At 40.0% G+C, this 27,586-nt stretch overlaps 1 protein-coding gene across 1 annotated transcript in view; it reads left to right on the forward strand.

The window, feature by feature from the left end:
* Positions 1 to 27,586, forward strand: part of TLN2 (talin 2) — a 149,006-nt gene that overhangs the window by 79,503 nt on the left and 41,917 nt on the right. The window contains exons 15-35 of the mRNA XM_057399395.1: positions 261 to 441; positions 1,460 to 1,573; positions 2,220 to 2,328; positions 3,038 to 3,246; positions 4,070 to 4,168; positions 4,493 to 4,660; positions 6,109 to 6,403; positions 8,150 to 8,316; positions 9,221 to 9,349; positions 10,859 to 10,972; positions 12,758 to 12,871; positions 14,152 to 14,286; positions 15,255 to 15,383; positions 15,979 to 16,081; positions 18,099 to 18,307; positions 19,119 to 19,238; positions 20,260 to 20,457; positions 22,481 to 22,620; positions 25,581 to 25,674; positions 26,010 to 26,099; positions 26,986 to 27,108. Of these exons, the coding sequence (XP_057255378.1) occupies positions 261 to 441; positions 1,460 to 1,573; positions 2,220 to 2,328; positions 3,038 to 3,246; positions 4,070 to 4,168; positions 4,493 to 4,660; positions 6,109 to 6,403; positions 8,150 to 8,316; positions 9,221 to 9,349; positions 10,859 to 10,972; positions 12,758 to 12,871; positions 14,152 to 14,286; positions 15,255 to 15,383; positions 15,979 to 16,081; positions 18,099 to 18,307; positions 19,119 to 19,238; positions 20,260 to 20,457; positions 22,481 to 22,620; positions 25,581 to 25,674; positions 26,010 to 26,099; positions 26,986 to 27,108 (3,040 nt within the window). The remainder of the gene's footprint in view (positions 1 to 260; positions 442 to 1,459; positions 1,574 to 2,219; positions 2,329 to 3,037; positions 3,247 to 4,069; positions 4,169 to 4,492; positions 4,661 to 6,108; positions 6,404 to 8,149; positions 8,317 to 9,220; positions 9,350 to 10,858; positions 10,973 to 12,757; positions 12,872 to 14,151; positions 14,287 to 15,254; positions 15,384 to 15,978; positions 16,082 to 18,098; positions 18,308 to 19,118; positions 19,239 to 20,259; positions 20,458 to 22,480; positions 22,621 to 25,580; positions 25,675 to 26,009; positions 26,100 to 26,985; positions 27,109 to 27,586) is intronic.

Genomic DNA, 27,586 nt, shown 5'->3' on the forward strand with positions numbered 1-27,586 from the left:
TACCAAAGCAACACATTGCTTGCTTGCTTGGTGCCTGCTTATTAGTGCTACTAATATTTGATCTGTCAAAAGCCCCAATTTAATGTTATTTTTCTAAAATGTTAGCAAATGGTTAGAAAGAAAAACTGGAAAGTTTTCCAGCTTCTCCAAGCATTGTGAAATGCAATTTAAAATCCTGAAGGAAGAGCGTCCAACAGAGATTGATTTGCAGGAGCTAACTAACGCCCTGTATTGTATTTTGTATTTTTCCTCCTTTCCAGACCTACCATCTTGCAGCAGCAGTTCAACCGAACAGGGAAGGTGGAACATGGCTCTGTGGCACTACCAGCTGTGATGCGTTCAGGGTCCAGTGGCCCAGAGACTTTCAACATTGGCATCATGCCTTCTCCCCAGCAACAAGTCACAATCGGCCAGATGCACAGAGGACATATGCCTCCACTTGTGAGAAACCTCCTGTTTTGTATTTGAAACTTTACTTTTTTGTGTGTTTGAAACTTGTCTGTGCTGAAAGTAAGTCAGAAACAGCTTAACTCTTCTACTCCCTGCTCCCAGGCTGTCAGTTTATAACAGCCTCTCTCTGCTGCTCCTTCTTTCTCATGCTTTTCCACAGCTCCAGCATGGGTCCTGTCTATGAGCTACAGTCCTTCAAGATAAATTGGCTCCAGTGTGGGTCCCCTATGAGCTGCAGCTGCTTTCAGGAGAGCCTGCTCCAGCGAGGAGTTGCAGTTTCTCTCAGGACTCTATTCCAGTGTGGGGCCTCCATAGGATGTAGTTTCTTTCAGGGAAATATCAACCTGCTGCAATGCAAAGTCCTCTGTGGGCTGCAGGGTGGATATCTGCTAGCATGGCCTTCTCTGCAGGCTGCAGCAGAATAACCTGCTCCACTGTGGTCTCTCCCAGGAGGAGCTAGGGAATCTCTACTTTGCCACCTGGAGCCAACCCTCTCCATCCTTGTCAGACATTGGTGTTTGCAGGGCTGCAGACACCCAATACAGATCCTGCTCTGCCTAAAACCCTTCAGTCTTCCGTTAGCTTATGCATATTTATGGCCATTCAGTTTTAGAATTGTACTTGATTACATTGGTAGGCTGTTCCTGCAAGTCAGTAATGTTATATCCTTGAAGGAAATTTTGTTTTCGTGCTTATGTTCATAGAATGCAAGTTAAGGCAGCTTGGTGTCTTTCTGTGTGTCTGTTGTGCATTGTGTGATCTGAGAAAGTTCAGCATTTTATGAGTGTGTGCAAGTACCAAGGAGTATAAAATGACATGGGCTGAATCAAGACTGTGAGAAGAGTGTTAGAAAGCTTTGCTTTCTCCATTGCACTGGGGAAAAGGTAGCTTTCTGAAATGGCCTGGTGTTGGATTGCTGTCACTCACTGTCTTTCCATGCATGTGTAACATCAGTTTGAAGGGCTATTTGGAACGTAGCACACATCCATTTCCTTGTTTTGCCTTTCAGACCTCAGCTCAGCAGGCCTTGATGGGGACTATTAATTCCAGTATGCATGCTGTTCAACAGGCACAAGCTGACCTCAATGAAGTCGATAACCTACCACCTTTAGGGCAGGACATGGTGAGCTTTTCTGGTCCCTCATGGAAATGGATCTTGATGCTTTGGGGTGTTTACAGATCAGTCATTATCCCTGGATCTAAAGTGGTATTGGTAAAGCTTTTAAAATGAGATAAAATTTTGCGTTCTCTTTAAGGAATTCATGTACACTGTTCCACCTGACTCTGATCAGTCTTCTGAGATCAGGTGTGGCAGAATTCCTTGCATAGCCGTGTCTGGAGTCTTGCCAGCATTGTGTGCATATGTACAAAGTAACACAAACTATGGGCAATATTTATGGTGGAAGTGACTGCCTCCAGGACACTTGAAAAATAAAAAAACAGGAAAACAGGTTTCTGTCACTCCTGGTCCAGGTTAGGGCAGAGGGACAGATCAAGAGACTATTGTTTATGGGGGACTGTCAGTTAGCCTTCATAGAGGCACTGTTTCTGGCATTTACCTCAAAAGGGCAGCTGTTGGAATGTGGTAGCAATTCTGTAGTGAATGATTCAGCAAAAGAAAAAGTGCTTGCTTTCGTATGTCACTTAAGCATTTGGTTGTTGTCCTCTGTTTCTCTTTTAAAGGTTCATGAAGGAACGAGAGATTTCCGAAGTATCTCCTCTTACAGAACCTCACTGCAATCTTTAATTCTTTTGTTATTGCTCTTCAGGCATCTAGAGTATGGGTTCAGAACAAGGTTGATGAATCAAAACATGAAATACACTCTCAGGTTGATGCTATCACTGCAGGAACCGCATCTGTTGTTAACCTTACAGCAGGTAAATTTAAAAGGGAAGGATTTCCTTGCAGTCTCCTAGTTATTTCTCCACCTAGTTCAAGTAACACAGGGACTGAGTATGGGGCTGCTGGGGAAAATTTTTGCTGAAATTACCCCAGTAGCTAAGTGTATTGATGTGTGAAATGAGCTTTCAGCCCCTCCCAACACTACTTTTGTATCTTCACTTTCTCTCTTACACTGAAGATATGACCATTGATGAAGATAAAATGTGGCTTGCTTACTCCACAAAGTAGGGTGGAGAATGTTTGCAAGGTTGTTAGAAAAAAAAAACATTTTTGATCTGACAGTTGTTAGAGAGAGATTATGTGCTTATTGATGCTGGGGTGTTTTCTTGAGCAAATTACAAATTGGAAGAGCTGTGAGTGGCTTAAAGGGGTCAGTACTCTATTTGGGTTCTTTCAATGTTGGAAGATACCTGAAACTGCTCAGCAAATTGTAGTGAATGAAGAGAAATTCTATTAGAAGATAAATTTGTGTAGAAGAAGAAATATAGAAATTAGAAAAATCCTATCAGTCTGATTTTTTTTTTTTTTTTTTTTTTAAGTGGCAATGAAATTACTTAGTAGGCATTGCTTGGCTATCTTAAAATGTCTCTTAAGTCTCACCAGAGTGTAGCCTGGGGTAACTGCCTCTTTTTCCCTTTTAACCAGTAAAGCATTCTGACCATGAAAAAACACTTTCTTTACCAGGGGATCCAGTTGACACTGATTACACTGCTGTGGGATGTGCAATTACGACCATCTCTTCCAACCTCACTGAGATGTCTAAAGGTGTGAAACTGCTTGCTGCTCTCATGGATGATGAAGTTGGAAGTGGAGAAGACCTCCTGAAAGCTGCTCGAACATTGGCCAGTGCTGTCTCAGACTTGCTGAAGGCTGTGCAACCCACTTCAGGAGAGGTGAGTAGATGGAAACTTCTCAAGTTCTCTCTGTGAAATGTGTGGCTTTGGCTTTTTTGAGACATCTTAGCTTCTAAGCTAAGATTGCCTGCTCCATGCCAAGCAATTTCCCCTGAGCAGGTTCTTTTCACTGTTTTTTACTCTGTCTTCAGGCCTTTAAGTATTGCACCTTGATATTAGAATGTTCTGTGTTATTTGCACAGGTTAATTGATTTGTATAATAAATAGGTCATTTATCTGGGTCCTGTATTCTCTTTTTGAAACAAATTTCAAACAGTAGTAAGACTCAGTTTAATAGGAAGTGGAGAGATACTCATCCATGATTCTTTTTCTTTACTATCTTTGTCTACTTTGACATATAAAATGAAAAGTTAATTCCTTTGCTGTAGTCTTCCAGAAATTAGAGTGGTATTGACCAGGGTAGACTGTCTTGATCAGTTTGTTAAGAGTTGGAGTCAGCAGCCGGTTTGCCTTGGATCTCTTCAAGTGTTTATGTTTTGAAGAACATGAAATTTCATGATGTTGCAGATCAGTTGGCATATTGACTGTCCATCCTCAATAGAGTTATTACAACAATGTCTATTTGAGTTCTTTGAAATTCTTTACAAGTTCTCTGGGGCACTTCGGGTGAAACCGTGAAATATGGATGTGCAGTTGTGTATTTGGAAAAGTAAAGAATTTTCCAAAGTATTACTGTTGTGTAATGGGGTTTTTTTTAGCCATATTGATTGCATGCTAATGCAGAAGTTCCTGGAGGAAATCTAAAATTCAAGTAAAGCTCATTTTCTTTGAATTAATGTTCTTCACCCTTCTATTTTTCCAGCCTCGACAGACAGTTCTGACTGCAGCTGGAAGCATTGGGCAAGCAAGCGGGGAGCTACTGAGACAAATTGGAGAGAATGAAACAGATGAAAGGTTCCAGGTAATGAGGGGGTTGCTTGTCACTGTCAGAACTGTGCAGCTTACTAATGAGGAGGCCACTGCATAAAACCAGGCTTCCTAAAGTGTGGTTAGGAAATGCCAGATTGAAAGTTTCTCCCTGCTAATTGAGGTTAATCCATTGTGAAATTGTTTTTAATTACACAATCACAAAGTGCTGATTTCATGTTTTGATACAAGAGAATTCTTACCTTTAGAAGACTTGATCTTAATATAAATGATCTTAATATAAATTCTTAATATAAATCTTAACAAAAACATACCTTTTTTTTGTTCATAAGATTGAGTTTTCCCTTTATTGTACCAGGATGTTCTTATGAGTCTGGCGAAAGCTGTTGCAAATGCTGCTGCCATGTTAGTGCTGAAGGCCAAGAACGTAGCACAGGTCGCAGAGGACACTGTCCTGCAGAACCGGGTCATTGCTGCCGCTACACAGTGCGCACTCTCTACTTCACAGCTCGTGGCTTGTGCGAAGGTGAGGCTAGCAGTGCCCATGAGTTGGCAAGGTGTTGGTTTGTGTCTGTGCTTCTCCTTATTTCCAACAGTCTCTGGCAATATGCTGTGTTAATATCATAGCTCTAGATTTATGCAATATCAAAGGTTTTGATTAATGAATCATCACCCATACTTGTGGCAGTCAGGAGCCCTGAGTATGTGAGGTGTTGCTGCAATCTCCAGAGAAGTTTCCACAAATAACAGAGCCCGTCTGATGAGTTACTAATACTGATAAAAAACTAGAAAACATTGGCTTAAGAAGGGCATCTTGCCTGGGGATCACTATGTAAGTTATCAGTGAAAGCCTAGAATTAGGATGGGTTTACCTCATGCAAATCTAAATAATGAAAAATTGGTATTCTTGCTGAAAATAAAATCAATTTGGTCATCATTGATTTTAAATAAGTTTGCACTAATTTGAAGTAGCCCAGTCATTTTAATAGATCCATTGCTTTTGGCCAAGTAGTTGTGTTCAGTCAAAGCAAATTACAAAGGAGTGGAGCTCATACCTCAAATTCTGAAGTCTGCAATTGGAACAATACAACTTCTGCAGCCTTTTTTGTCTAAAAACTAAAGAAACAAACTACTTGTTTACATTTCCATTATGAAACAGTTCTCATTGCCTACCTGGATGCTGCTTTCAAAGTCTGAATGGTCATCTTTTGCAGAAAACAAAAGGGCCAGAAGGGTTCTATTAAAATTAACAGTTGATATTAGGTACTAAATTTTATATATTTTCTACTTTATTTCTCTGGCTGCAAGGGCCTTTTTAAATCCATATATATGGATTTTCATTATTTGGACTCAATGTTCCTACTGCCAGTGAATTTGTTCAGTATGGCATAAGACACCCAGTGGCATCCTATTTTCCTCATAAAATATGTAAACTTTTCCCATTGCTGAAGGCTCTCTGGATATGCCTGAACAAAACAAGGGAGGCTTCCTTCTAACCTGTAGGTTTATTACTTGTTTATTACTTGTCGTTCAGAAGTAGAACATGGTTTGACTTGTGTGAAGCACTACCTTTATTTAAACAAACAAACAAAAGGCTGATATAAGAAGGCTTTACAAGACCAGTTCCAGTTGAGATTTCATTTTATTTGGAATTCCAGGGGAATAGGAGTCTGTCAGAGGATGTAGTTATTCTGGAGGAGTTTGGCCCATGCCTGCCCTCCAGAGCCATTCTCTGTGGTTTTCTCAGGTCAGTAGCTGTTGAAGAAGCATCAAACAAGAAAGGGACTTCCATTCTTAGAATCCAGTTAACAATATGCAGAATCCAGATTCCTAATCTAGATACCTGAAGCTACGTATTTAAATACTTTCAGGGTTTTCTGTCAAGGGGAAAAAAAAACCTGATGTAGTAGATTAGTAGTTAGGAAATTTGCAGATAAACCTTTTCTGAATGCTTTGTGTCCTTTCCCCGTGCAGGTTGTGAGTCCCACCATCAGCTCTCCAGTGTGTCAGGAACAGCTGATTGAGGCAGGGAAACTGGTAGACCGTTCGGTGGAGAACTGCGTGAGGGCCTGCCAGGCTGCCACAGATGACACTGAGTTACTGAAGCAGGTCAGTGCAGCTGCCAGCATTGTCAGCCAAGCCCTGAATGACCTCTTGCAGCATGTCCGCCAGTTTGCAAGCAGGGGAGAGCCCATTGGACGCTATGACCAGGCTACAGATACCATCATGTGTGTCACAGAGAGTATTTTCAGTTCAATGGGAGATGCTGGTAAGTTTCTCTAATGAACAGTAGCTTTTCATGAGTCAGAGATGTGGACATTTCAAACAGTACAAGTAAAAAGCCACTTCTCTGGTGTACTGTGTTTCTAGGCTAGTGCTGTCATCATGGGTAGTCATTCAGCCCATAATATTAAATCAGCAGTGTGCACACAGCTGTGTGCTTGGTAGAATGAATATTCTGTGAAAACAATGAGTCTCATGCTAAAGGATTACTGTAATATTTTGTCTGTTTTCTACCACTGCTTCACTTCACAGAATTGTGTATCAGTTTCTCATCTTCAAATATAAAGACAGGTACCTGGGCAAGTATTTCCCACTGATTGATTTCATTATACCTAGATTTGTTGTAGGTTTTGAAACTTGATCCTGCTTTTTTTTTTTCTGTGATGTTTTTAAAACATGCAGCTTCTAGAACTAACCAAAACTTGAGATGCCTGACATTTAACCCATCCAATATGAATTTTTAGTAAAGAACCAGTAAATTACTAAGGAATCTAGTTACTGTAGATGCGCACAGGATGCCATGTCAAGTTTTATGTTTAGCTGACACTTATGATTCAGCTTCTGTACATAAGACTGCAGTGAAAGAGATGATCTCGAATAGCATTTTATTTCTGTTTACAGTCAAATATCTTTTTGCGCAGTACTTAGTTTTTAGTAGAAGGCATTCAGATTCCATTCTGTGTTTTCAACTTACTGCACTTCTGAGGTCGCAGTTTTAACAGCAAAGAGACTGGCTTGTGACTGCTGTATTATTACCCAAGCAGTAATTTGATTTACTGGCTTAATGCTGTAAGAAAGGGCATTTAAAGGGATTTTTTAGTAAGTGGAATATTTGGACTTGGAACTGAGTTACCATTATTGGTAAAAATCATAAATCCAAAATGGCACTTTGGGAAATAGGTGATAAAAGCTAGAAAACTCTAATTGCTTTGCCTGCTTCTGAGCAAAGCAGCCTGGTAAGAAGACGATTTAATTCTGAAGCCCCAAAGTCACCTTAACACATGAGAAAAATGCTGCTTTGGTTTACTTTCCCGTGATTTTTTAAGAGCATTTGGAAAGAATGAGACCTTAGGCTCAAATACATCCTAATTGATTTGATAACTTGCAGAAAGCCCAAGGCTTTATGGGCTCCAGTCTATTACAAAAGAGTTCAAGTGTATGCTTTGGTGACCAAATGAACTTGCCCTAGAAAGGGTGTCTATCCACTTCAGAAACATTGCTGTTTCATCCCCGTGCTTCACCAGGACTCTGGTATCTTAAATATACACCTTGTTTTTGGCTAAACCTACCTAATTGGTGCTGGCTCTCTTCTGACAGTTTAGTTTCTATTAGACAGAGAAGAAAAATAGGTGAAAAACGGATAATTTTTATTAAGTGAATTATTGCTGTAATTTGAAAGCAAAATTATTAATCTCCACTAGGCCAGGAGCTTCCTTGAACTGTGTAGTCAAAATTACCTTAAAGTGTTGGGGTTTGTCTTCCGATCTAGAATGCAAATACTACGTTTTTTTCCTCTCCACTATAGCAGTTTCCTTCATTTATGTTGCAATCCAAGAGTTTGTTTGTGAAGCTCCTAAGTTACGAACTTTGAAAATCATTTTCAAGTCAAAAGAATGCTTCATCAAAAGAATACTTTGACAAATGTAACTGTTTTCATCTTGTTGAGATGACTTTTGAAACGGAAACTGAAATGCAGAGAGGAGGAAAGTAAAAGTATAACTGTACCCTGCAGGTGAAATGGTACGGCAGGCCAGGGTACTGGCTCAAGCCACTTCTGATCTGGTCAATGCCATGAGGTCAGATGCTGAAGCAGAAATCGACATGGAGAACTCTAAGAAGCTTCTGGCTGCTGCAAAGCTCCTGGCAGATTCTACAGCCCGCATGGTTGAAGCTGCAAAGGTACCAGGAAAATGAAATAAGTGACAGCTTCAAACTTTATGGTTATACACAAAGCGGTATGTGGGATATCATACATAGGATCTGGCTGATAGTAGAGATGTTTCTTCTTAACCAGTAAATGTTCTGCATTTAACAATTTATTGTGATCATACATTGAGAAAAAATAACCCATAGCAGTCACTTACAACTATCTCTTGCAAAAGCTGTTAAGGCGTCTGTGCTTCTTAGGAACAGTTCCCTCCACTTGGGAAATTTTGCCTGTGCTGTTCACCCCCCACACTCCTGTTCTCACAAGAGGACTCTGTGCTAGAAACCTGTTTAAATCTACTAGGGAATAATAAGTTCTTTGCGTTGTTTCCCAGATCCTGCACTTTAATGATTTTTACAGATCAGGGCCAGCCATTCTGCTAGGGCTCTAGAAGGCCCATATGCCTGGCTACAGAGCATATACTTGACTTGCAAGTACTTTCTCAGACTTCAAATGAAGAAAACCTCCTGGGTTAAATCTCAGGGTTTGAACTGCAGTTCCTGAAAGGCATATTGAACTGGAAAATTTGAAAACTGTTCTTTGCAAAGCCTACATTCATCAAAGTATGTTGTTACAGATCTGGTGGTTTACACAGGGTTTTTTTCCCAAGCACCTAAAGTAGTGTCTAAAGCAAATGTTCAACTGCCTTCCTCACAATACCTAACATACATGGTAACAACCTTGCACCAACAATAAATTGTCCGCTTCAAAGTCTTGCAACACTTTAATGTTCTTCTAAGTCTGGTTAAGACAATATGAGGAAAATAAAGGGTGATGTATCAGACACTGTCTGGAACTAAAGCCTTGATAATCATCTATATTTTCTCCAGGAATTTTTACTAAGGCTCATGGTTTTTGCTCTGAAATCTTGTGCAGGGAGCTGCAGCCAATCCTGAAAATGAGGATCAACAGCAGCGTCTGAGAGAAGCAGCAGAGGGACTGCGGGTTGCTACAAATGCTGCTGCACAGAATGCCATCAAGAAGAAAATTGTCAACAGATTAGAGGTTGGAAACCAGAGACTATTGAATTTGCAGTTTATTCCATTTTGGTAATTAGTATCAGTAGATCATTTCAAGCAAGCAAAATGCCTATTTCAGGAAAAGTGCTAAGCACAGAACAGCACTGCAAGCTCAGTTCCAGAGTTACAGGGCTTGGATTTTGAGATGCTAGTTTGTGATACCATAGTCCTGAGGAAATCGAGCAACTTATCACTGACATAGTAAAGTGACTCAGGAGACATTTGATGGTGGCCCAGTCATAAAATTAGGATAGCTGAGATTTTGAACAGCTGAGTTGAAATTACTTCATTTCTGGTTTCGTTTATCTCTATGATCTTTCATTTACACACTGTCTTTTGGTGGTGTGTATCTGCCAGAGTTTCATGTAAATTTCCATGCAAAGATATGTTGAGTTGCAGCATATCCAAATAAACTGGTACTTTGTTTGGCGAATCAAAGCAGAAATAAAAAGATACGTCCTATCTGATAGGACAGCCAAGAGGGAGAAAGGCAATTTGCTGTGCAATAAGAATAAAATACCTGTGAAGTTTGTCTTGTAGGCAAGGTTTGATCTTCCCTTTCGCAGCCTAAAATGTAGAAAAGACAGATTGAAAAAAGAAGCCTTTCATAATTCCTGGTTTCCAACTGTGGTTTTACAGTAGTCTGATTCAAGTGCAATGAGATTAGACAAACAAGGAGAACTCAAGGAGGTAACTGTGTTCCAGAAGTGCATTTAAATTACTTTATCTGACTAGAACCAAAAATGAGCAGTATTTCAGGAAATAAACCATGATGTCTCAGTTTTGTGGCTGTATGCAAGAAAGCTTTATGGAAAGGATAATTTACTTGTTTTACTTTTGCAATACGTACTGCCTTACAAAGGAATGAAATGTGTAATGGTAACAATGAGCTTCCTGCTTGGTTGTATTTAGTGGGCCATTTAAAGAAAAGAATGTTATAACATGTTTGAATAGCTTGGATGAATGGTTGAATTTTTAATCTTCTCAGTGCTTTCGGACTCAGCAATATCGGTATTTTCTACCTTTGCATAAGTTTAGTGTCTTTGGTTTTACCATAGAGCATTCTCAGTAGAAGCTGGCTCCCTTGAGTCTTTGTCAGAAGTGTTGATGTAGCAGTGTGAAGCACTGTATATACCTTGCCTGTTTTCTGTGGCCTTCTTTGTAAAGAACTAATTGATTAGACCATTTCTGTTCTGTAACTGACTGCTTTTGGTCATGTTGCATCCGAAGTTATGAAGGAGTAAGAGGTTAGAATCCTCCTAGTTCTACCTTTTTCTTTATTGGCAAGATAGAGCTGGATAGCAGCGTTCAGCTTACTTTCATCTTGAGAGAAGAACAATTCTGAGTTTCCTTAAGGCAATTCAAACTGATCTAAGGATACAATGTATTAATCTGTCAAAGGTGTTACTGTCAAAGTTATCTAAAATATGTATTTCACCCTCTAAATGACTTAGACTTTTACCACTGATTTAAGTCTGTTTCCTTTTCTCCACAGATTGCTGCTAAGCAAGCTGCAGCTGCTGCTACTCAGACCATTGCAGCTTCTCAGAATGCAGCGGTGTCAAATAAGAACACAGCAGCCCACCAGCAACTTGTGCAGAGCTGTAAGGTAAATGTATCACAACACCCTGAGAAATAGCTCTTGGGCTCTGCTTTATGGGGAACTGAAGATCACCTGCTGTAATAATAGCATAGCAACATACATTCATCTGTGGATTCTAGAGAACCCTTATTTATTGAATTACCCATAGCTTCCCTGCCTACCGGTTCGGAGAGCCTTGGAAAGCTGAGCTACTGTGAGTGCCATGTACTAGTATTAGGCTGTTAACAAATACCCCTGCAAACACTTTACTGCAAAGAATTGACAGGCAGATATACCTCAGCATGTATCTGTTGAGTAATAACCAGTTCACCTGAAGTAAGTGCTTCAAGTAAATGCTTTGCTGCAAATCAGTCAGCAGTGCTGTATATGCAGAGCTATGCTAGAAGCAAATCTGTACACTGGCTCAAGTGTGCTCTTTAGCAAATGAGTAGCTCTGTGATCATCAAAACAGGCCTTTGAATGATACATACAGTGAAATGGGGCTGAGGTCTGCTTTAATATAAAGGTAACCTTTGATTTTTCCACACCAAGGAATGGAGTAGCAGTAGTGATTTCTACTATAATGGAGTGAAATTCTTATTTTAATATACTGGTTAGATAACAAACAGCACTGATCCTGCTATTCTGATGTTTAGCACACAAGTACCTGCAGCCTGAAATGTCACTGTAGAAGCATTCTAGACCTTACAATGGGGTTAACATGATTCTTAGCTTGAAGCTGCCAAGACCACAGATTTCAAGGTATGCCTGAAGTCAAGCACATTTTTATAGTTCCAAGCTGGAATTCAGTGCCTGCTGAGAAGCTGTTCTCTTTAGTGTTTAAGCTACATTTGGCAGCTTAATTTCTAGCTCTGACTAGAGTTGCTTCAGGGCTTTTAAATAAATTGTGTTCAAACAAAAAATTGAAAAGACAATAGAATGCAGAAGGGTTTTCTTTTGGATGGAAGAGCAGCTATGTGGGTAACAAGAACAAAACCAGTAAAGAAGGCATTGTTAAAAGGCCACATTAACATTCAGCAATTTCTTGCTGGTAATCCTAAAATGTTGTAGTTAAGTAAGGTAACTCTAGTGCATGTCAAATTTGTGATGTAGGATGCTGCTATTTCAGTATGAATTGAAACAATAATAATAAAAGGTGAGCTGATTCACTTTATTGTTTCCAGTTCATTCTAATTCCTTGATGATCATTTCTTAGGTAACAGAGAAGGCTGATTTTTTTTTACTTTTGGGGGGGGGGGGGGAAGGAGTTCATACTGCACTGCTGAAGTAAGTTTTATTGTGGAATGGATGGACAAGGATCATGAATCTGGGCAGTTCAGGAATAAAGTTTTAGCAATGCCCACTGTTGCATGCTCCAGCCACGTTATATAGTTTGTATTGTTAGAAGTCAAGGAAAAGGAGGCTGAGGTGCTTAGGTGTAGAAGACACTGTTTTTCTGAAAGCAAGACATTCTCTTGAAAAACATGTCCCCTCCAGTACTTGCATTTGAGCTTGGCAAAGGAATTAAAATACTTTCTGTATGGAATTTTGCAGAAAAATCTTAGATTGTTTTGTAGGGTCTTTAATCAGTGGCTTGAATAAAGATTTCTTAAGAGAAGTCTCTGAAAAAATCCTATTGTGTATTCATCCAGTTCCATGGTGGCCTAAATGAATTCTGTGAAGGCACAGGAGTATTGTACCTGTGAATATTACAGGTTGTCTTTAAGGGGGGTGGAGAGAGGGTTTGCTTGTCTGTCAGTGGGTTTGGAGTTTTTGTTTATCTATTAAAAGGTTTTCTCTTTGTTTTTGTAGAATGTTGCAGACCATATTCCTCAGTTGGTGCAGGGTGTAAGAGGAAGTCAAGCTCAGTCAGAAGACCTCAGTGCCCAGCTTGCTTTAATAAATTCCAGCCAGAATTTCCTTCAGGTGAAGTGAATCAATCACTGTACTAGAATCCATCACAGCAAAAAGCATTTTGTAATGGTGTATATTTTCATTTGTGACTAATAAGCAGTAAACTGTTCTAAAAAGTCCATCACTGACTGAGCTATAGCTAAGGAGAATTCAATTCCTCAGGTCAGATGGGTGAAGTGTGTTGAATCTGTGGAAAATAAAACCACCAAAATTGAGGATAAATGTAACAAGAGAAGTCAAGTGTGTGGAGAAGAAACATTCATTGCTGTAACACTTGCCTTCTGTGAAAGAGTTTAAAGAACAAGATGGAAAGAATTGAGCATCTTTCTAAGCAGGGGTCTGAGTATGTGAGAGGATATAATTTTCTTGGTGAAGGTAAAGTTAGTGGTGCAAGAAGCAGCTCCAAAATTCTTCACAAATAAAAGAGTATTACCATTTTTTTTAGACACTTGTCTTAAAGAAGATAAAATATTGAATGTTGGTATCAAACCTATTGGATTTAATGTTGAAATTGCAAGAAACAAACAGAAGAAACCAATTTTCTGTATAATGACTTAATGATTACTTGGCACCAGTTACTCCCACCTTAAATGCGGTTGCTGATAACAGGCTCTTTATGGACACATGTAGCTAGAGGTATTGCAAACCATGCTCTCACTCCAAGTATTTTGCTGTATGATTCTCTCCAGAGACATTAAAAAATGATACATCTCCCCTCTGGGTGTATGTGTACCACAGTGATGGTAAGAATCAGAGAAGTATTCTAATTGTACTAACAGCAAACCTTGTGAGGAATCGGTGCTTGAGTTGCAATTTTCAAGATAGAGCGTTTTGGCAGAGTTTAATACTTAGAAATATTGAGGCAAATTTGCCATCTGTGCCCTCTGGACCTGCTTGTGCTGCCTGGATGCTGAATGGCAAAAACTGCACATTGCAATATTTTTAAGTAGTCAACATGAGTACTCAAAGGCCTCACGCAGACACTGGTACCAGTGAAGAAGTCATTGAACTAGTAAAGCACAATGTGTTCCTGCTGCAGAAGACACTGCCGTATGGAATAATGACAGGGTGCAGCACATGATTAAAAGGCTGGGATCTAGAGGGTTGTGGTTAAGGAGCAGGGAAGTGCATGAAATGATCATTACAGAAAATGTGGAAACCTCCTGACTGTGTGAATGGAGAAAGCAGTTTGTTTACTGAATCCTAAGCCACATTTAAAGAAAATGAACTAATAAAACCAGCTGTGTTCCCTACTTCCTTATTTGAATGTTCCCCCTTCCTTATCTGAACAGCCTGGAAGTAAGATGGTGGCATCTGCAAAAGCTGCAGTCCCCACTGTGACTGATCAAGCAGCAGCAATGCAACTAAGTCAGTGTGCAAAGAATCTTGCTACCAGCTTAGCTGAGCTACGAACAGCCTCCCAGAAGGTAGGTGAATGCTGGTTTTAACCAGCTAAAGCAAGATGCCCTGGATGGTGGTCACAGACTCACTTCTCCTTGGCCCACTGTGTCTCCCCCAAGGGAATGACTCATGCTCAAGCAGAGTTCACTTTATGTGTTGCCTTTTGTACACAGTTTGCTCAGAGTCACAGGTGACTTCTGTGTTGTAACAGAAAGGGGAGGGAGAAATGGCAAGAAAATTGAAAAGCCTGTGCTACCCTTTCCAGAAAGACAGGGGGAGGCTTTGCCCAGAGCAGCACATCAAAGCTCTGAGCTGCTTTACATCTGAAGGAGAGCAGTGGAAGGGGAGCCTATCTCATGTACCTGCCAAACTGGTGAGAGCACAGCTGTGGTCAGTGATTGTGAACTGGAGCTATCACCTCTAAAGTTCAGGGAAGCAGAGGCTATCTGTGTTTCAGACACTGCTTGCTAAATTATATATGGGTTTAAAATAAACTACCATATTTTAAAGTGGACAGTCTGCTCTTTGATTATTGTGTGCATTGAGGCCCCAAACAAGGTTTATAGCATATAGGTGGCTACATCTGAGCTAACATCAAAATGCCCAGCTCAGGTACTGATGACTGTGGGCTGCCTTATTGGGTGAGTCAGTGTGACTTTTGTCAGGATGCATAGGTAGCTTTTGTCAAAGGTGAAGTCCAGACTGCAGCACTTATTTTCTCAATGCCTGGACTACCAGTGTGCAGATATATGTACACAAGCTGAGCATATCTCATTCCCCTGGTGGCTCTTAACAGTGTGTTACGCTACTCACAAGCTAAGAATATCGTGCAGGAGTTTGGAATCAATGATGTGTAACACTTGAAAGTGCTCACAGTGGCCTCTAAAGGCATAAGAGCCATCATTTGGGAGAGGGAAGTTATACCTGAAGTATTTATTATTTCTGATAGTGGCTTACAGCTGCTAACGTTGATATTGATCTGATTTCTGAATAGGCTCATGAAGCGTGTGGCCCAATGGAAATCGATTCTGCTTTGAATACAGTCCAGACACTCAAAAATGAACTGCAAGATGCGAAGATGGCAGCTGTGGATGGACAGTTAAAACCTCTCCCAGGAGAAACTGTAATTGAGGAAGCATGTTCTTCATTTAAAAACAATCAAAGTTACCTGTTAAAAAGTATAAGTATTGGAGGCAAAACAAGTAGTGAGGCTTTGGATAATGGTGACGCTGATAGGGTTTTGCACTAATTCTCTTAAAAAGAGTTTATGTTCTGTAGTGGAATTACAGGACTGTAGGTCCTCCTTTATTGTAGAAATAACAGTATAGTAGCATCAATGTTTCAGTCTTTTCTCATCAAAAAGAATTTCTTTTCTGTAGTGACCAAGATGGGAACTCAATAGTTATAATACTGGCAGTCCTGGTAGGCTTAGGAAGTGAAATGTTTTATTTGGCAAAAATTTCCTTCCCCTAAGATGAAGACCGTGATTTCCATTGCTAGTTATACAAGGTTTTTTGTTCATATTACCTAACATGTTAATTTATTTCAGCCTGGACAGGGAACGCATGTTAGTCAGATTTTGGAGAACCTCTGTGTGTGTTCTGTAGCTGAGATAAAAGTTTGGGTTTGTGGAATGAGGGATTTTTTAGTATTTAAAATAATAAGTGTGTTTTAGTTGAGCTTAAACAAAGAATTTTGTCCTTTGCAATTTTTCACAGCTTGAGAAATGCACTCAGGACCTGGGAAGTACATCCAAAGCAGTTGGTTCATCAATGGCCCAGTTGTTAACTTGTGCTGCTCAAGGCAACGAGCACTACACAGGTAATGTTTTATTTATGCCTTTGTGAAACCTCTGCTCACAAAAGTACTTGATAGAAGGTTTTCGTATTACAGACTCTTAGATTAAGGAATTTCTCCTTGTTCTTTTTAATGTTGATGGTGAACTGTGGCAAATTATTAGGACTTGTGAGTGTGAATACTGTGCTTCATGAAGGAAGTGTTGCAATCTGCTGTGGGTCTCTATAATCAGAACAGAGACATCTGTTGTTTTTTTGTAAATATATGCCACTGAAGCTCTGTGAAGGACAGAACTAAAATATAATGCAATTTAAAGGTCAGTGCCATGAGAAATGTTGCTGTGTCCTTTCAGAAGGTTAAAAGGGCCTTTGGATATTTTTTGAAGCACAGGATGCAAACATACTTGGGATAGCCTGGCGACGTTTAAAACTGCCTCTATCACTTCATGTTACCAGTTTACATGTATAATGCAGCTGGTCTTTCTGATTCGCTGATCACATTTGCATAGTTTGAGGTAAAACCAACAGGGCGTGTGGACATAGAGATTCTACAATTTATTTTTGTACTGTAATTTTAGAAACCAAATTGACTTGATAAGGAAAATATTCCTTGCAGGAGGGAGAAAAGGTTTACTCTTGGATGGTAAAATGTTTTGTCTCCTTATTTCTGTAAAAAATGTAAGCTCTTGATGCAATGCTACTGTAAGATTTTTGTTAAATATTACTTACAAACTGCATTATGGCAATTACCATTTCGTTGAGTATAATTGCATCAGGGCTCCACAACTTCAAGCTGCTTTCATTTGAAGTGGATGTAATTGCATTAAGATGGCTCATGTTTCTGTCACATAGTTATGCAGAACTTAGTACTGGGTATCTGGCAAAGGAATACAGATACCTGCACCTGATATTAAGCAATTGAATCTAGTGGCTCTCAACATCAATCTGTAAGAGCTGTTTGGTTGGGATGTCCTACAAAGCAAGGAGTTAATTTTCAGAGCTCATAACTCCTTCGTATCTCATACTGTCTTGTTATGCACAAACTGTTGAGTGCTCAAGCAAGCACTGTTTGCAGGTGTTATGACATTCTACTGTTTGCATGTGATAAAAGTTCTTTACAGCTTACATCCACTATTTAATAATTCTCTCTTGTCTTCTACTGTCACAGTAAGTTTCTTTTCACTTTGTATTGAAAGTCATTGTAGAGAATGAAAGCGGCACAAAGGTGAAGGCAAAGCAATCAGACTCCTTTATTTTGTGGTGCTGTGATAGATTAAGTTGCACTTAAAAGATTCTTACTTGTACCTAATGAAAGGAAACAGAAGGTGTGGTGGTTTTCCTGAAATAGTCTTTAAATTAAGAATCTAGAAAGCTGTCTGTGGCTTGTCAGATAGAAAGGTTGCCTACGGCAACGTAGGCAATACTGTTTCTCTGTAGTACTTGGCTTTACTTTGACCTATTTTCTCACTTGCTTTTCATTATCTTCTAACGTTTATGCAGTTCAGAATATTCAGTTGATTGGAAGAGAAGATGTGAAAAGGCACTGGAGTTAAAATGATAACATGGCTACTTCATGGGTTGTGTTTGGTTGTGATGTCCCAGCTTTATAGACATTTCTAATAGGGATATTAGAACATTCTATTTTTAATACCTAAATACGGATCAACAAGAGGTCTTGCACAGTAAATGTACAATTGTTCTTGCAAACAATCCCTTTCCCCCATAGCTTGGAGTATGGGTTTTTCCTCTTTTTCCAGGTTTAGGTTTTCTTCTTTTTCAGACTAAGATCTAGTCGCTGATGTAGAGCTGTGCCCAGAAAATGGTCTTGGGGTATAATATTTACTTTATAGCTTCACTACAGGCATTTATCAAGGCAAATGATGCTGTGTGTTTCAAATGCGTTTGTGTTTGAAGATCTTATTTTAAACTGTATTTGCAATGTTGCTTTGCAATGGGATCTTTGCCTGCAAGTTCATCTGCTATGAAATACAAAGATTGTCTTTAAGGGTACTGATAGAATCCTTGATGGACTCTAAACATAGGAGTTGCTGCCAGAGAAACAGCTCAGGCTTTGAAGACTTTGGCTCAGGCAGCACGAGGGGTTGCAGCATCTACTACCGACCCTGTGGCAGCACATGCAATGTTGGATTCAGCAAGGGATGTCATGGAAGGCTCTGCTATGCTTATTCAGGAGGCAAAACAGGCTCTGGCTGCACCAGGGGATGCAGATAGTCAGCAGAGATTAGCCCAGGTAAGTTGCAACTTGAGCTGCTACATCAGTTATCAAACATCTACTGAAATTACTTAGAACACACCGCTAAATAATGAGAGAGAACAACTGCATATGAGGCTGCAACAAATATCAGCTTTCCAGTCCTTCCAGCAACTCTCAGGCAGTAACATCGTGCTTATGTTAATCACTGCAGGTGGTGTGAAGTGTGATGTTATAGTCACCTTTTACAAAAATAAATGTATGCAAAGATGCAGTTAAATGTTTTTATCCACAGCATATTTGAGTAGGCTGCTTGACTGCAAGGACTGTTCAACAAATCCTTATCGAATGAAGGATCTGTATTTATTTTACATTCAGAAAGTGAATGCCCGTTTTCTAGACAAGCAGCACTGCGGCTTTTGAAGACTTCAGGGAGTAACAGATTCTTTTTTACTTGTTTGAAAAGTTCCGTAATTGGCCTGTATTTGAAATAATTTCTTAGAGGAGACAGTTGTTATAATCTTTTTAAAAAGGGCTTTAAACAATGTAATATGCAAAGGATTTCTGCAGTTAGTGTATGGTTAACTCCCGGGGCAGTCCCTTACCTGCAGTGCTGCAGCCTTTATCCCAGGTGCCAGGAGCACCGCTGCCAACTCTATCCTATCAAATGGTTGAGTGTGAATAGTGACTACTGCTAGACTACAGGTGAGCAAACTAGGAGAACTGCAAGCCTCAAAAGGGATCTTGTTAAAGACAGAATGTAGGAATTGCCAGCTACAGAATGTGCCTCCTCTTCAACAAATGACCACTTAAGCCTTTCTCAGCGTGGATATGTTTACTTGTATTGCAGGTGGCAAAAGCAGTGTCCCACTCCTTGAATAACTGTGTGAATTGTCTGCCTGGCCAAAAGGATGTGGATGTGGCCTTGAAGAGTATCGGGGAATCTAGCAAGAAGCTCCTTGTTGATTCGGTGAGATGTCTTTTAACATGGAAATAAATTTCAGAGAACTGAAAAGCAGATCTGAGTCAAATTCTTATTTAGTAAATGTGCCCTAAGTATACATAATAGAAGTTTTGTTTAAGCTAATGCAACTTTAAGTAGCTGCTGCTTTGGTTGAAATGATGTTATTCTAGTGTATGGGAAAGGTGAAATATGTCTGTGGCTTGTGAAGGCAATAGTAAAGTTGATGACATGGATCACCGTTAGTTTGTTCTGTTGAAAATGCCAACCGTGACTTGATATTTTGAAGAATATGACAATTAGAAAATTACAACCCATCTCCCACCAAAAAGTGATGAGTTTGGTCTAACGAGTATTGTGGTCAGCCAGAAGATGTCTGGTGCATGTAAGGTTGTTTTGTACAAGGAGAAGAATTGTTGTATTTCTGTTTGACTGCATCCATGTCAAGAAATGCCATTTGTGCACTGGAAATTTGCCAGGAGGTCATATGATTTGAACAACTTGTTTTTCCTGCACCTATCAGTGATCCTGCTACCCTATGAATGAAGGAGGGATTATATTTTGATCTGTTTGTGCAGGTTTTGATAAAACCAAGTCAGGAGTTTACAGTCCTTCTGAAGAGCTGTCAATACTTGTGTGGTGTTCTGGAAAGCTTGTTTGTGGAAGTGAATGATGGCATGGAGACCAAAATGCTCCAACTTTTGCCACAGAGTTCATCACTTTGAATTTCGTAGTTGAACCATAAAATAGCTGTCATTATCTCTGCCCCTTGAAAGGCACATTGGGTACTTGAAAGAAACATTAGGACTACGGTTGTATAGAATTCTCGTTGATAAGGTGTCCCATAGTTGGACTATTCTGCACTCAGAACTGAATCACTAGCAGTCCAGTTGCAGTACTCCATTCTAGCTTGTATGTGAAGTTCACTACTGTATTGCATTTGGTGTTCTTGAATTGTGATGAACTTCTCAGTTGTGAAGGGCTGGTGTGACAGGACAGACAGTAACATACAGCACTTGGTCTCTTACAGCTACCTCCAAGTTCTAAGTCATTTCAAGAAGCTCAGAGTGAACTGAACCAGGCAGCAGCAGACCTCAATCAGTCAGCAGGAGAAGTTGTCCATGCTACACGGGGCCAAAGTGGGGAACTGGCCGCAGCCTCTGGAAAATTCAGTGATGATTTTGATGAATTCCTTGATGCTGGTATTGAAATGGCTGGCCAAGCTCAGGTAAGTTTTTTATCTGGCTAATTGGGACCAAGGGTTATCTAGGGCATAGTGTCTTGCAGTGAAGTATCTAGTTATCTAGTAGCACAGTACAATGTGCTGCTGTGAGCCTATGCAGACATGATAGGTGATGTTGTGGAGCAGCCATCTCTAACTGGTTGTCCAGACTAAAGTCTTACACAGGATACTTCTGTTTGTTTCTGTGCCCAATCAGAAATGTGACTTCATAGTCCTCTGTGTAATTTGGGCTCTTTAACCAATTTGAGCTGTGTATCTCCAGGTACAAAGGTGTGCTGAACCTCTGAAAGCTTATGGAAAGCGTTGCTTCTATTTTAGTAGAACTACCATGGAGCATGATATATGTGAACACTATTCAAAATTGAGCGCCTTTCTTTGCTAATTTTCAAGTGCTTTAATTAGAGGGAGGAAAGATGCATTTATATTGCTCTATGGTGCATGCTGCCATGTATCTGACAGCAAGCACTTTGACTTGTTAGTGATTTAAACCTGCAGAGTTCTATTCTGATGAACTCAGTAACAATAAGGAATGTTATCAAGTATTATTCCTAGCTTATTCCTAGTAGTGTAAGTACTCATTTGGAGATATTTTATCTTACTGGGTTTAGGTGTACTGAATTACACTAATTGGTCATGTGGAGATGGTTTAGCTTAACAAATGCCAGCATATAAAAAAGGGTCAGGTACCAAGAGAGCTGGGAGGGCTTGCAGAAAGGAGTCTGGAGACTGTTTTGCCCTAATTAGCAGGAGAAACTTGCAAATCTAAGAAATTCTTGCCAAAAGAAAACTAGCCAGAGACTCCTTTGAAGTCTTTAAAGAAGTGTCTCTATAGAGCAGATGCTTTGTAGGTAGAGCTGAGTAGATAGATTGGACAACAACTGCTAATTATTCTGCATCAAAACTTAATTATTCTATTTCCAGATTCATTAAGTTAGGCAGGCACCAAATGCCAGCTGATTCTCTGAAACTGAATAGAGTCACGTACCTGACTATCTTTTTAGCCACAGGACTCACTGGCTTCTGGTATGTTTTGTTTGAGGCAATTCAATGAAGGCAAAAGTAGAAATGATAGTGCAAATAGCTATTTGAGAAGAGAATTCCAGCTGCTGCTGTCCTTGTGGCCCTTGTGGATTTGCTTACCCTGCTGACCTAGGGGATGATAACCATCCTAATTGTGAATGCCTGATCTTTCAAAAGAGAATGCCTTCTCTTTGTCTAGCTATTTGGTCTGAACAGAAGCCATACAGGTATTTTGGATGCCCAGCAAAATATTGGGGTAGGGAGGAAGCAGAGAATGTAAATATTGAGTAAAACCTATTCACATTGGCCGAGTAATATGCAACCTCTTTACATAAAACTCTGAACAGACTGTTCGAAAGAATAGATTCACTTCTGAGCACTGACAGAAGAATCTAGCCACAGCTATTTGTTGTGATAATGCAGCCCTTCCCTGTAATTGTATGTATATGCAAGTTCTCCTTTTCAGGCAGTGCCTTAAATAAGTAATAGAGCATCCAAGTCGGAATGTTTACCAAATTAGCTTGTAGAAATGCCTTTTTTTGGGATAGAGGACTACGTGGAGAGATCTTTTTGTGTGAGTAATCCCAGCTACATGCTAGAGAACCTGAGGGTTGGTTTCAGAGGATGCTAGAATGCAGAGAATCTACACTGAGTGAATGTGGATCAGTTGTGCCAGGCAGAGACACATGAGAGTCTTAACAACAAAAGCATTGTTCAACAAGTAGTAAAGTTTCTCCATTGCTCATTTGTGAATACTGCCATTGTTAGAAACCAAGCTGTTTGTTATATGGGCTGCTTCTTCTGTAACATAAGCGAAGCTAGAGGCACCTGTCTGGGTTCAGAGGCTTTGGTTCATGTCATTCTCTCAACTGTGGTCCCCTGCATGTCCGTGGTTTCAGGTGGATAAACAAGCTGGGTTTCCAAATGTGCTTTTGGCACACTGCATTGCAAACTCTGCGCCTAATGTTACGCTGCTGTCACTTTCCAGACTAAAGAAGACCAGATTCAAGTAATAGGTAACCTCAAGAGCATCTCTATGGCTTCCAGCAAGCTTTTACTAGCTGCCAAGTCTCTCTCTGTTGATCCTGGAGCTCCTAATGCCAAGAACCTCTTAGCAGCAGCAGCAAGGTAAGGACATGTTGCTTGATTTTGATTTTTCTAACATACTTGTTTTCTCTGTGATATTTGTCATGTGTTTATATATTCTTCTGCTGTTGACAGTTGAGTGGCTGGAACCTGCAGTTCTATTTAAATGAAAGTAGGCCTGAGGAAAACTGGTTATTTTGGAATAATTCCTTAACTGATATAACTTGTTACCTTTGATAGAAATAAGAGCTATCAGTTGAAGAGCTGGCCTGGTTTTTGAAAGGGACTAATGTGTTTTATCTACTGTGTTTTTTACCACCTGTGTTCTGACAAGGCAGTTGTTAACATTAAGCCTCTCAATCGCTAACAAAGAAAATAAATTGAATCATATTCTCATATAGAATGTGCTTAGCAGTCATGTTGTGGCTACCTATCACTAACAGTGCATATGTGTGTGTGATCGAGAACACTTGCAAGGGTTAGATGCTATGTTTATTTGGTGGAAGATATCCTTATTTAAAGTATTCTGTCAACCATGCCCTGAATTCCATTTTTTGGACTCTGTTCCTCAGTCAGGATGCTCCATGTTTATGTGAAAAATAACACTGCATTTCAGTGTCTGGATTATCTCCTCTCCTCCACTTTGTCAAATCCTTTTCACAATTAATTTTTTTCCAAATTAAGTTTTTATTCAGTTATTTAAGTTTGTAAATGGAATGCTCAAATATCAAACTGTCAGGGAACTGCTGGAGGACAGGTACATATCACATCTAGAACTGCCAACGTAGATCAGATGAATGTCTGAGATACTGAGGCTGTGACTTACAATATTGTCTTCCAAAATGTTTAAACCCACAAAGATCAGCCTAGAGATGAAGTAAGTAAAGACTGTTCCTTCTTTAGGGATAATGTAGTTGATGTTTGTCCTGAACCTTGTAATCATCCCTTTCTAATAGCAATAACTTTAATTTAAAAAATGAGTAAATCTACTCCTTTAATAGAGGACTTGTTAAAAGGGTTTTGCTGCTTTACTTTGTCATGTATGTTAAACAGATAGATAAATAAATTCTGACATCCATCTTGTCTCCCCATAAATAAATAGCTTGTAGGAAAACTGTTGGTAGTCCAAGGCATGCTGCTTGAAGGTGAAGGAGTTGCATGAGCTTTTGTTACTGCTGCAGTATCAGACTCCCCGCAGATTTTTCCTTTAGGTTTGGAGCGTTCCTGTTTGGAGCATAGATGAATTTAGTGGCTCCAGTGAAGCCCACTTAGTTGGTAGTTTCTGCCAGGCTGGTATTCCCTCTGTAGAAACGCACAAGCAAAAAAGGGAGACAAGGCATTTAGAACTTTAGATGTTCTCTTTTGCCATGCTGTTAGCCTCTGTATGGGTGTCTGCATGCATATGTCTAGACATCAGTTAAGCATAAAAGGTCAATACTGTACCAGTTCTCAGTGTGTATATGTAAGAGGCTAAGGGGACACCAGTTTTCCCTTCTCAAATCTTCCATGCCTGATTGTGACAAGCTTGGCAGGGCTCTGTTCTCTTTCCCTGCTATGACATGGTCAAGGTCAAGTATTTTTACTTTTCATTCCTTTTGCTCTGGAAATAAAAGTAAAACCTGGTGTATATGTAATAAGTACATTCTGTTTCCTTTTGTGACAGGTGATGCCATCCATCTTAGGTAATCATGTTATTGATATATCCAGCATGTTATGAAGTGCCAATTTTCTTAAAGGGAAAATAGCCCAAGTGCCAGTCAGAGTTTTCAAACCAGAAGAAAGCATATCCTCCATGCTGTCTTGTTTCATTCAGTTTCTAATTGGCCTTGAAATACAACACAAAACCACCTGCACTGCACTATAATGTCACAATGCAAGCTAAGCGTTTGCAAATTGGTGACAACATGCCTAGCTAGAGAAATTATCTTCCATTAATAACAATGAATGGCATACTTCCTCCTCCTCCTGAAAAGCCTTTTCTTCTAGAAGCTGCTTTCTTGGGTGGTTAGCCTTTAGTCTAAAATGAATGTAGTTATAATGGATTTTGCTCAGTATCAGAGCATTCATCAGAAACACAAATAGTGACTATATTGTATGTCTCATTCCGCCTGTGTTCAAGAGTGCCAGACCTGTGAACTCCCATAGAAACATAATGCAAAAATATCTTGTTCTGTGTGGATTTAAACCTCGGGGAGACTCAGAATTGGTTAGTGAAAGATTAAAAACCCAACTTGATAACAGGCTGTAGAAATACATAGCGGGATTGTGTGTGTGTGTAACACAGTGTGTCAGACAAGGACTTGTTAGCAAAGCATGTGTATTATTATGTTGCATTCAAACAGTTTTTGACAAACTAGCCACTTATTTCTGTGTCTTTTAAGACTCCTGGGGTGCAGCTGAGAAATGATTCAGTTAATGCCAGACCTGGAGAAGTGCTAAAGTACCTTTTAGCACTGAAGTTAAGTCATGCTGCTAGTGCATGCACTGGCCTGCTGCCAGGTGCTGTTCTGCTCATTCTCACCCATGTTTTCCCAGAGGTGCCCCCAGCTTTGTCTGCTGGGCTCAGCTGTGTCCTGCGGTGGGTCTGTTGGAGTGTCTGCACCCAGCTGCCTGGAGCAGCCCTTGGCCTTTTCTCACAGAGGCCTCCCTGCAGCCAAAAGCTTACCACACACCCCCAATACACTTGTTGCTGTGAGATGGAGCCTCTGCTTCTTCTGGGCAGACTTCCCAATTGTTTGCACTAAAGGGATAGATTTTCAAGTGTGGATCACTCTCACATATCTTGGTGAGAATGTTTTTTGCTCTTACGAAGCTTGTTACAGCAGAGGTCTCCAGGTGAGCTTTTTAAGGTACAGTTAATCCCCAAACACTGGAAAGAAACAGTGCCGTAGAATATTAAAGTTTTAAATCCTGGTGCTTTGTACAGTTAATGGAACAAAGCTTTAATAAGAGGAATGCTTTAATTTTAAAATATACCTTTTTTTTCCTTCTACTCTCCCTAGAGCTGTAACTGAGAGTATAAACCAGCTCATCACACTGTGCACCCAGCAAGCTCCCGGGCAGAAGGAATGTGATAATGCTCTCAGAGAACTGGAGGTATTACTACATTTCACAAGTTCTGTAGCATCTAGAACTTCAGGAAACACTTGCCTGAGAAGGACAGTTAGTGAGAAGAATCTGGGTTTATGGAACTAGATGAATTTCAAAGAAAAGGGAAACTGAGGCAAAGCCACACAGTCCTGAAACCAGACTGAAGGCTCACATCGAAGTGACCTGAGTGAACTGCAGAAAGCTGTATTAGCTTTCAATTTCTCTTTACAATTATTTAGTTCTTTACAATCATTTAGTTCTTAGTTTTTCCCTTTATTTCCCCAGTTCATTGCCTGGTTTTCAGGCTCTGTCAATAATCAGAGTTTCTTTCACTATTACAGACAGTTAAGGGAATGTTGGATAACCCCAATGAACCTGTGAGCGACCTCTCATATTTTGATTGTATTGAAGGTGTAATGGAAAACTCAAAGGTAATTTCCTTTTCCCACCCCTGTGACAGTTGTAAAGTGCGTTTTGATAATCCGAACATTCCACTTGCATATCAAGCATATTAGAAATACAACACAGTGTTTATAGCTACAGTGTATGCTTCATCCCTTGATAAAACTCTGCCTGAGATAGGTCTCTTACAGATAAATTTAGGTTTTGGTCACTTAAAAGTCATATTGTTGTGGTAAGAAATTGTTAATGAAGTGAATTCTATGCAATGCTGTTAAAGTTTCCCATGTTCTCCCTTCCTCTCCTGTGCATTAGACAGCATGTCATACTTTCATGATATGCTATGATAGCAGCTGCAGCTATGATAGAACAGCCCAAAGCACAAATGGGAGGCCTGGCAATGAAAAGCCATTGTATTTTTCTGTGCAAAATAGCTTGGAGAAGTGTCTGAGCAGTCCAGATATTCCAGCTCATCAGAAACTCTGTGAAATCTCAGAATTATTTTTAAATATACCATAGTATGCATCTTCCTTTGAAGCTTTGCATTTGACGCTCTTATTTGATGTGTTGGAATCGTCTCAGATCCTTCCTTCTCTAAAAGAAAAAGAGCAAGCCTGTTATCCTGCAGCTGATGCTCTACTGCAGCCAGACCTTATTTGGAATTTTCAAAGAAAATCAACTGAATTCAGTGGGAGACACTGTGGGAATTAATGTGTATTCAGTGTTGATCTGCATGCCTTACCCAGCATGGCACACACAGCAATGTGCCCGATTCCATGAAGTCGTTAACTAGCTAAAATTTCTGGTATCCAAATCAGAGAGGTTTGTGGGCCAGAACTGGCTCAAGGCCAGGAATCACTTGCCTTCAAGTGACAGGGAAGCATACAGGGAAGATAACTTTGGTTTTTAATTTAACAGGTTCTTGGAGAATCAATGGCAGGCATTTCCCAGAATGCCAAAACCGGGGATCTGTTAGTCTTTGGAGAATGCGTTGGAGTTGCATCCAAGGCGCTCTGTGGCCTCACAGAGGCAGCAGCTCAGGTAAGCTCCTGAAGTTCGTAAAGCAAGTTTACGTTCTTGTTTTAAGCAAGCTCATGTTGTGGGTGCATAATGGGAGATGCTGTTCCTTGTGGCCAAATAAATGATGACCTTGTAGTGCATGCCATGCTCTGTGTATATCCTCAGAAACAGTGCACACTGCTATATGCTGCTGAAGCAGCAGAGTACAATAATGTATGTATTTTATAAAAAAGGGAATTGACATCAAGAAGGAAACTTTTCTGAGGATAAAGCAAACATCAAAGCTGCAGCATATGGAATTCATGTTTGCAGCTCAAGCTCTGAACTGTTATATCGTAGCAAAGTGCACAAGACACCCGCAGTTAAAATGAATGAATCAAGTTTGATTTAGTTTGTAAAAGTTCATAAGGAGGACTACTAATTTCAGCTATTTTAAATGATAAGCAACCTGTTTCAGCTGTTCAGACACTCTCGGAATAACCGAAATTCTTAAGCTATT

This window comes from Pezoporus wallicus, unplaced genomic scaffold (assembly GCF_028554395.1).
Source record: "Pezoporus wallicus isolate ANWC-B61680 ecotype Strahan unplaced genomic scaffold, APGP_CSIRO_Pwel_v1 contig_3952, whole genome shotgun sequence".
NCBI classification, from domain to species: Eukaryota; Metazoa; Chordata; class Aves; order Psittaciformes; family Psittacidae; genus Pezoporus; species Pezoporus wallicus.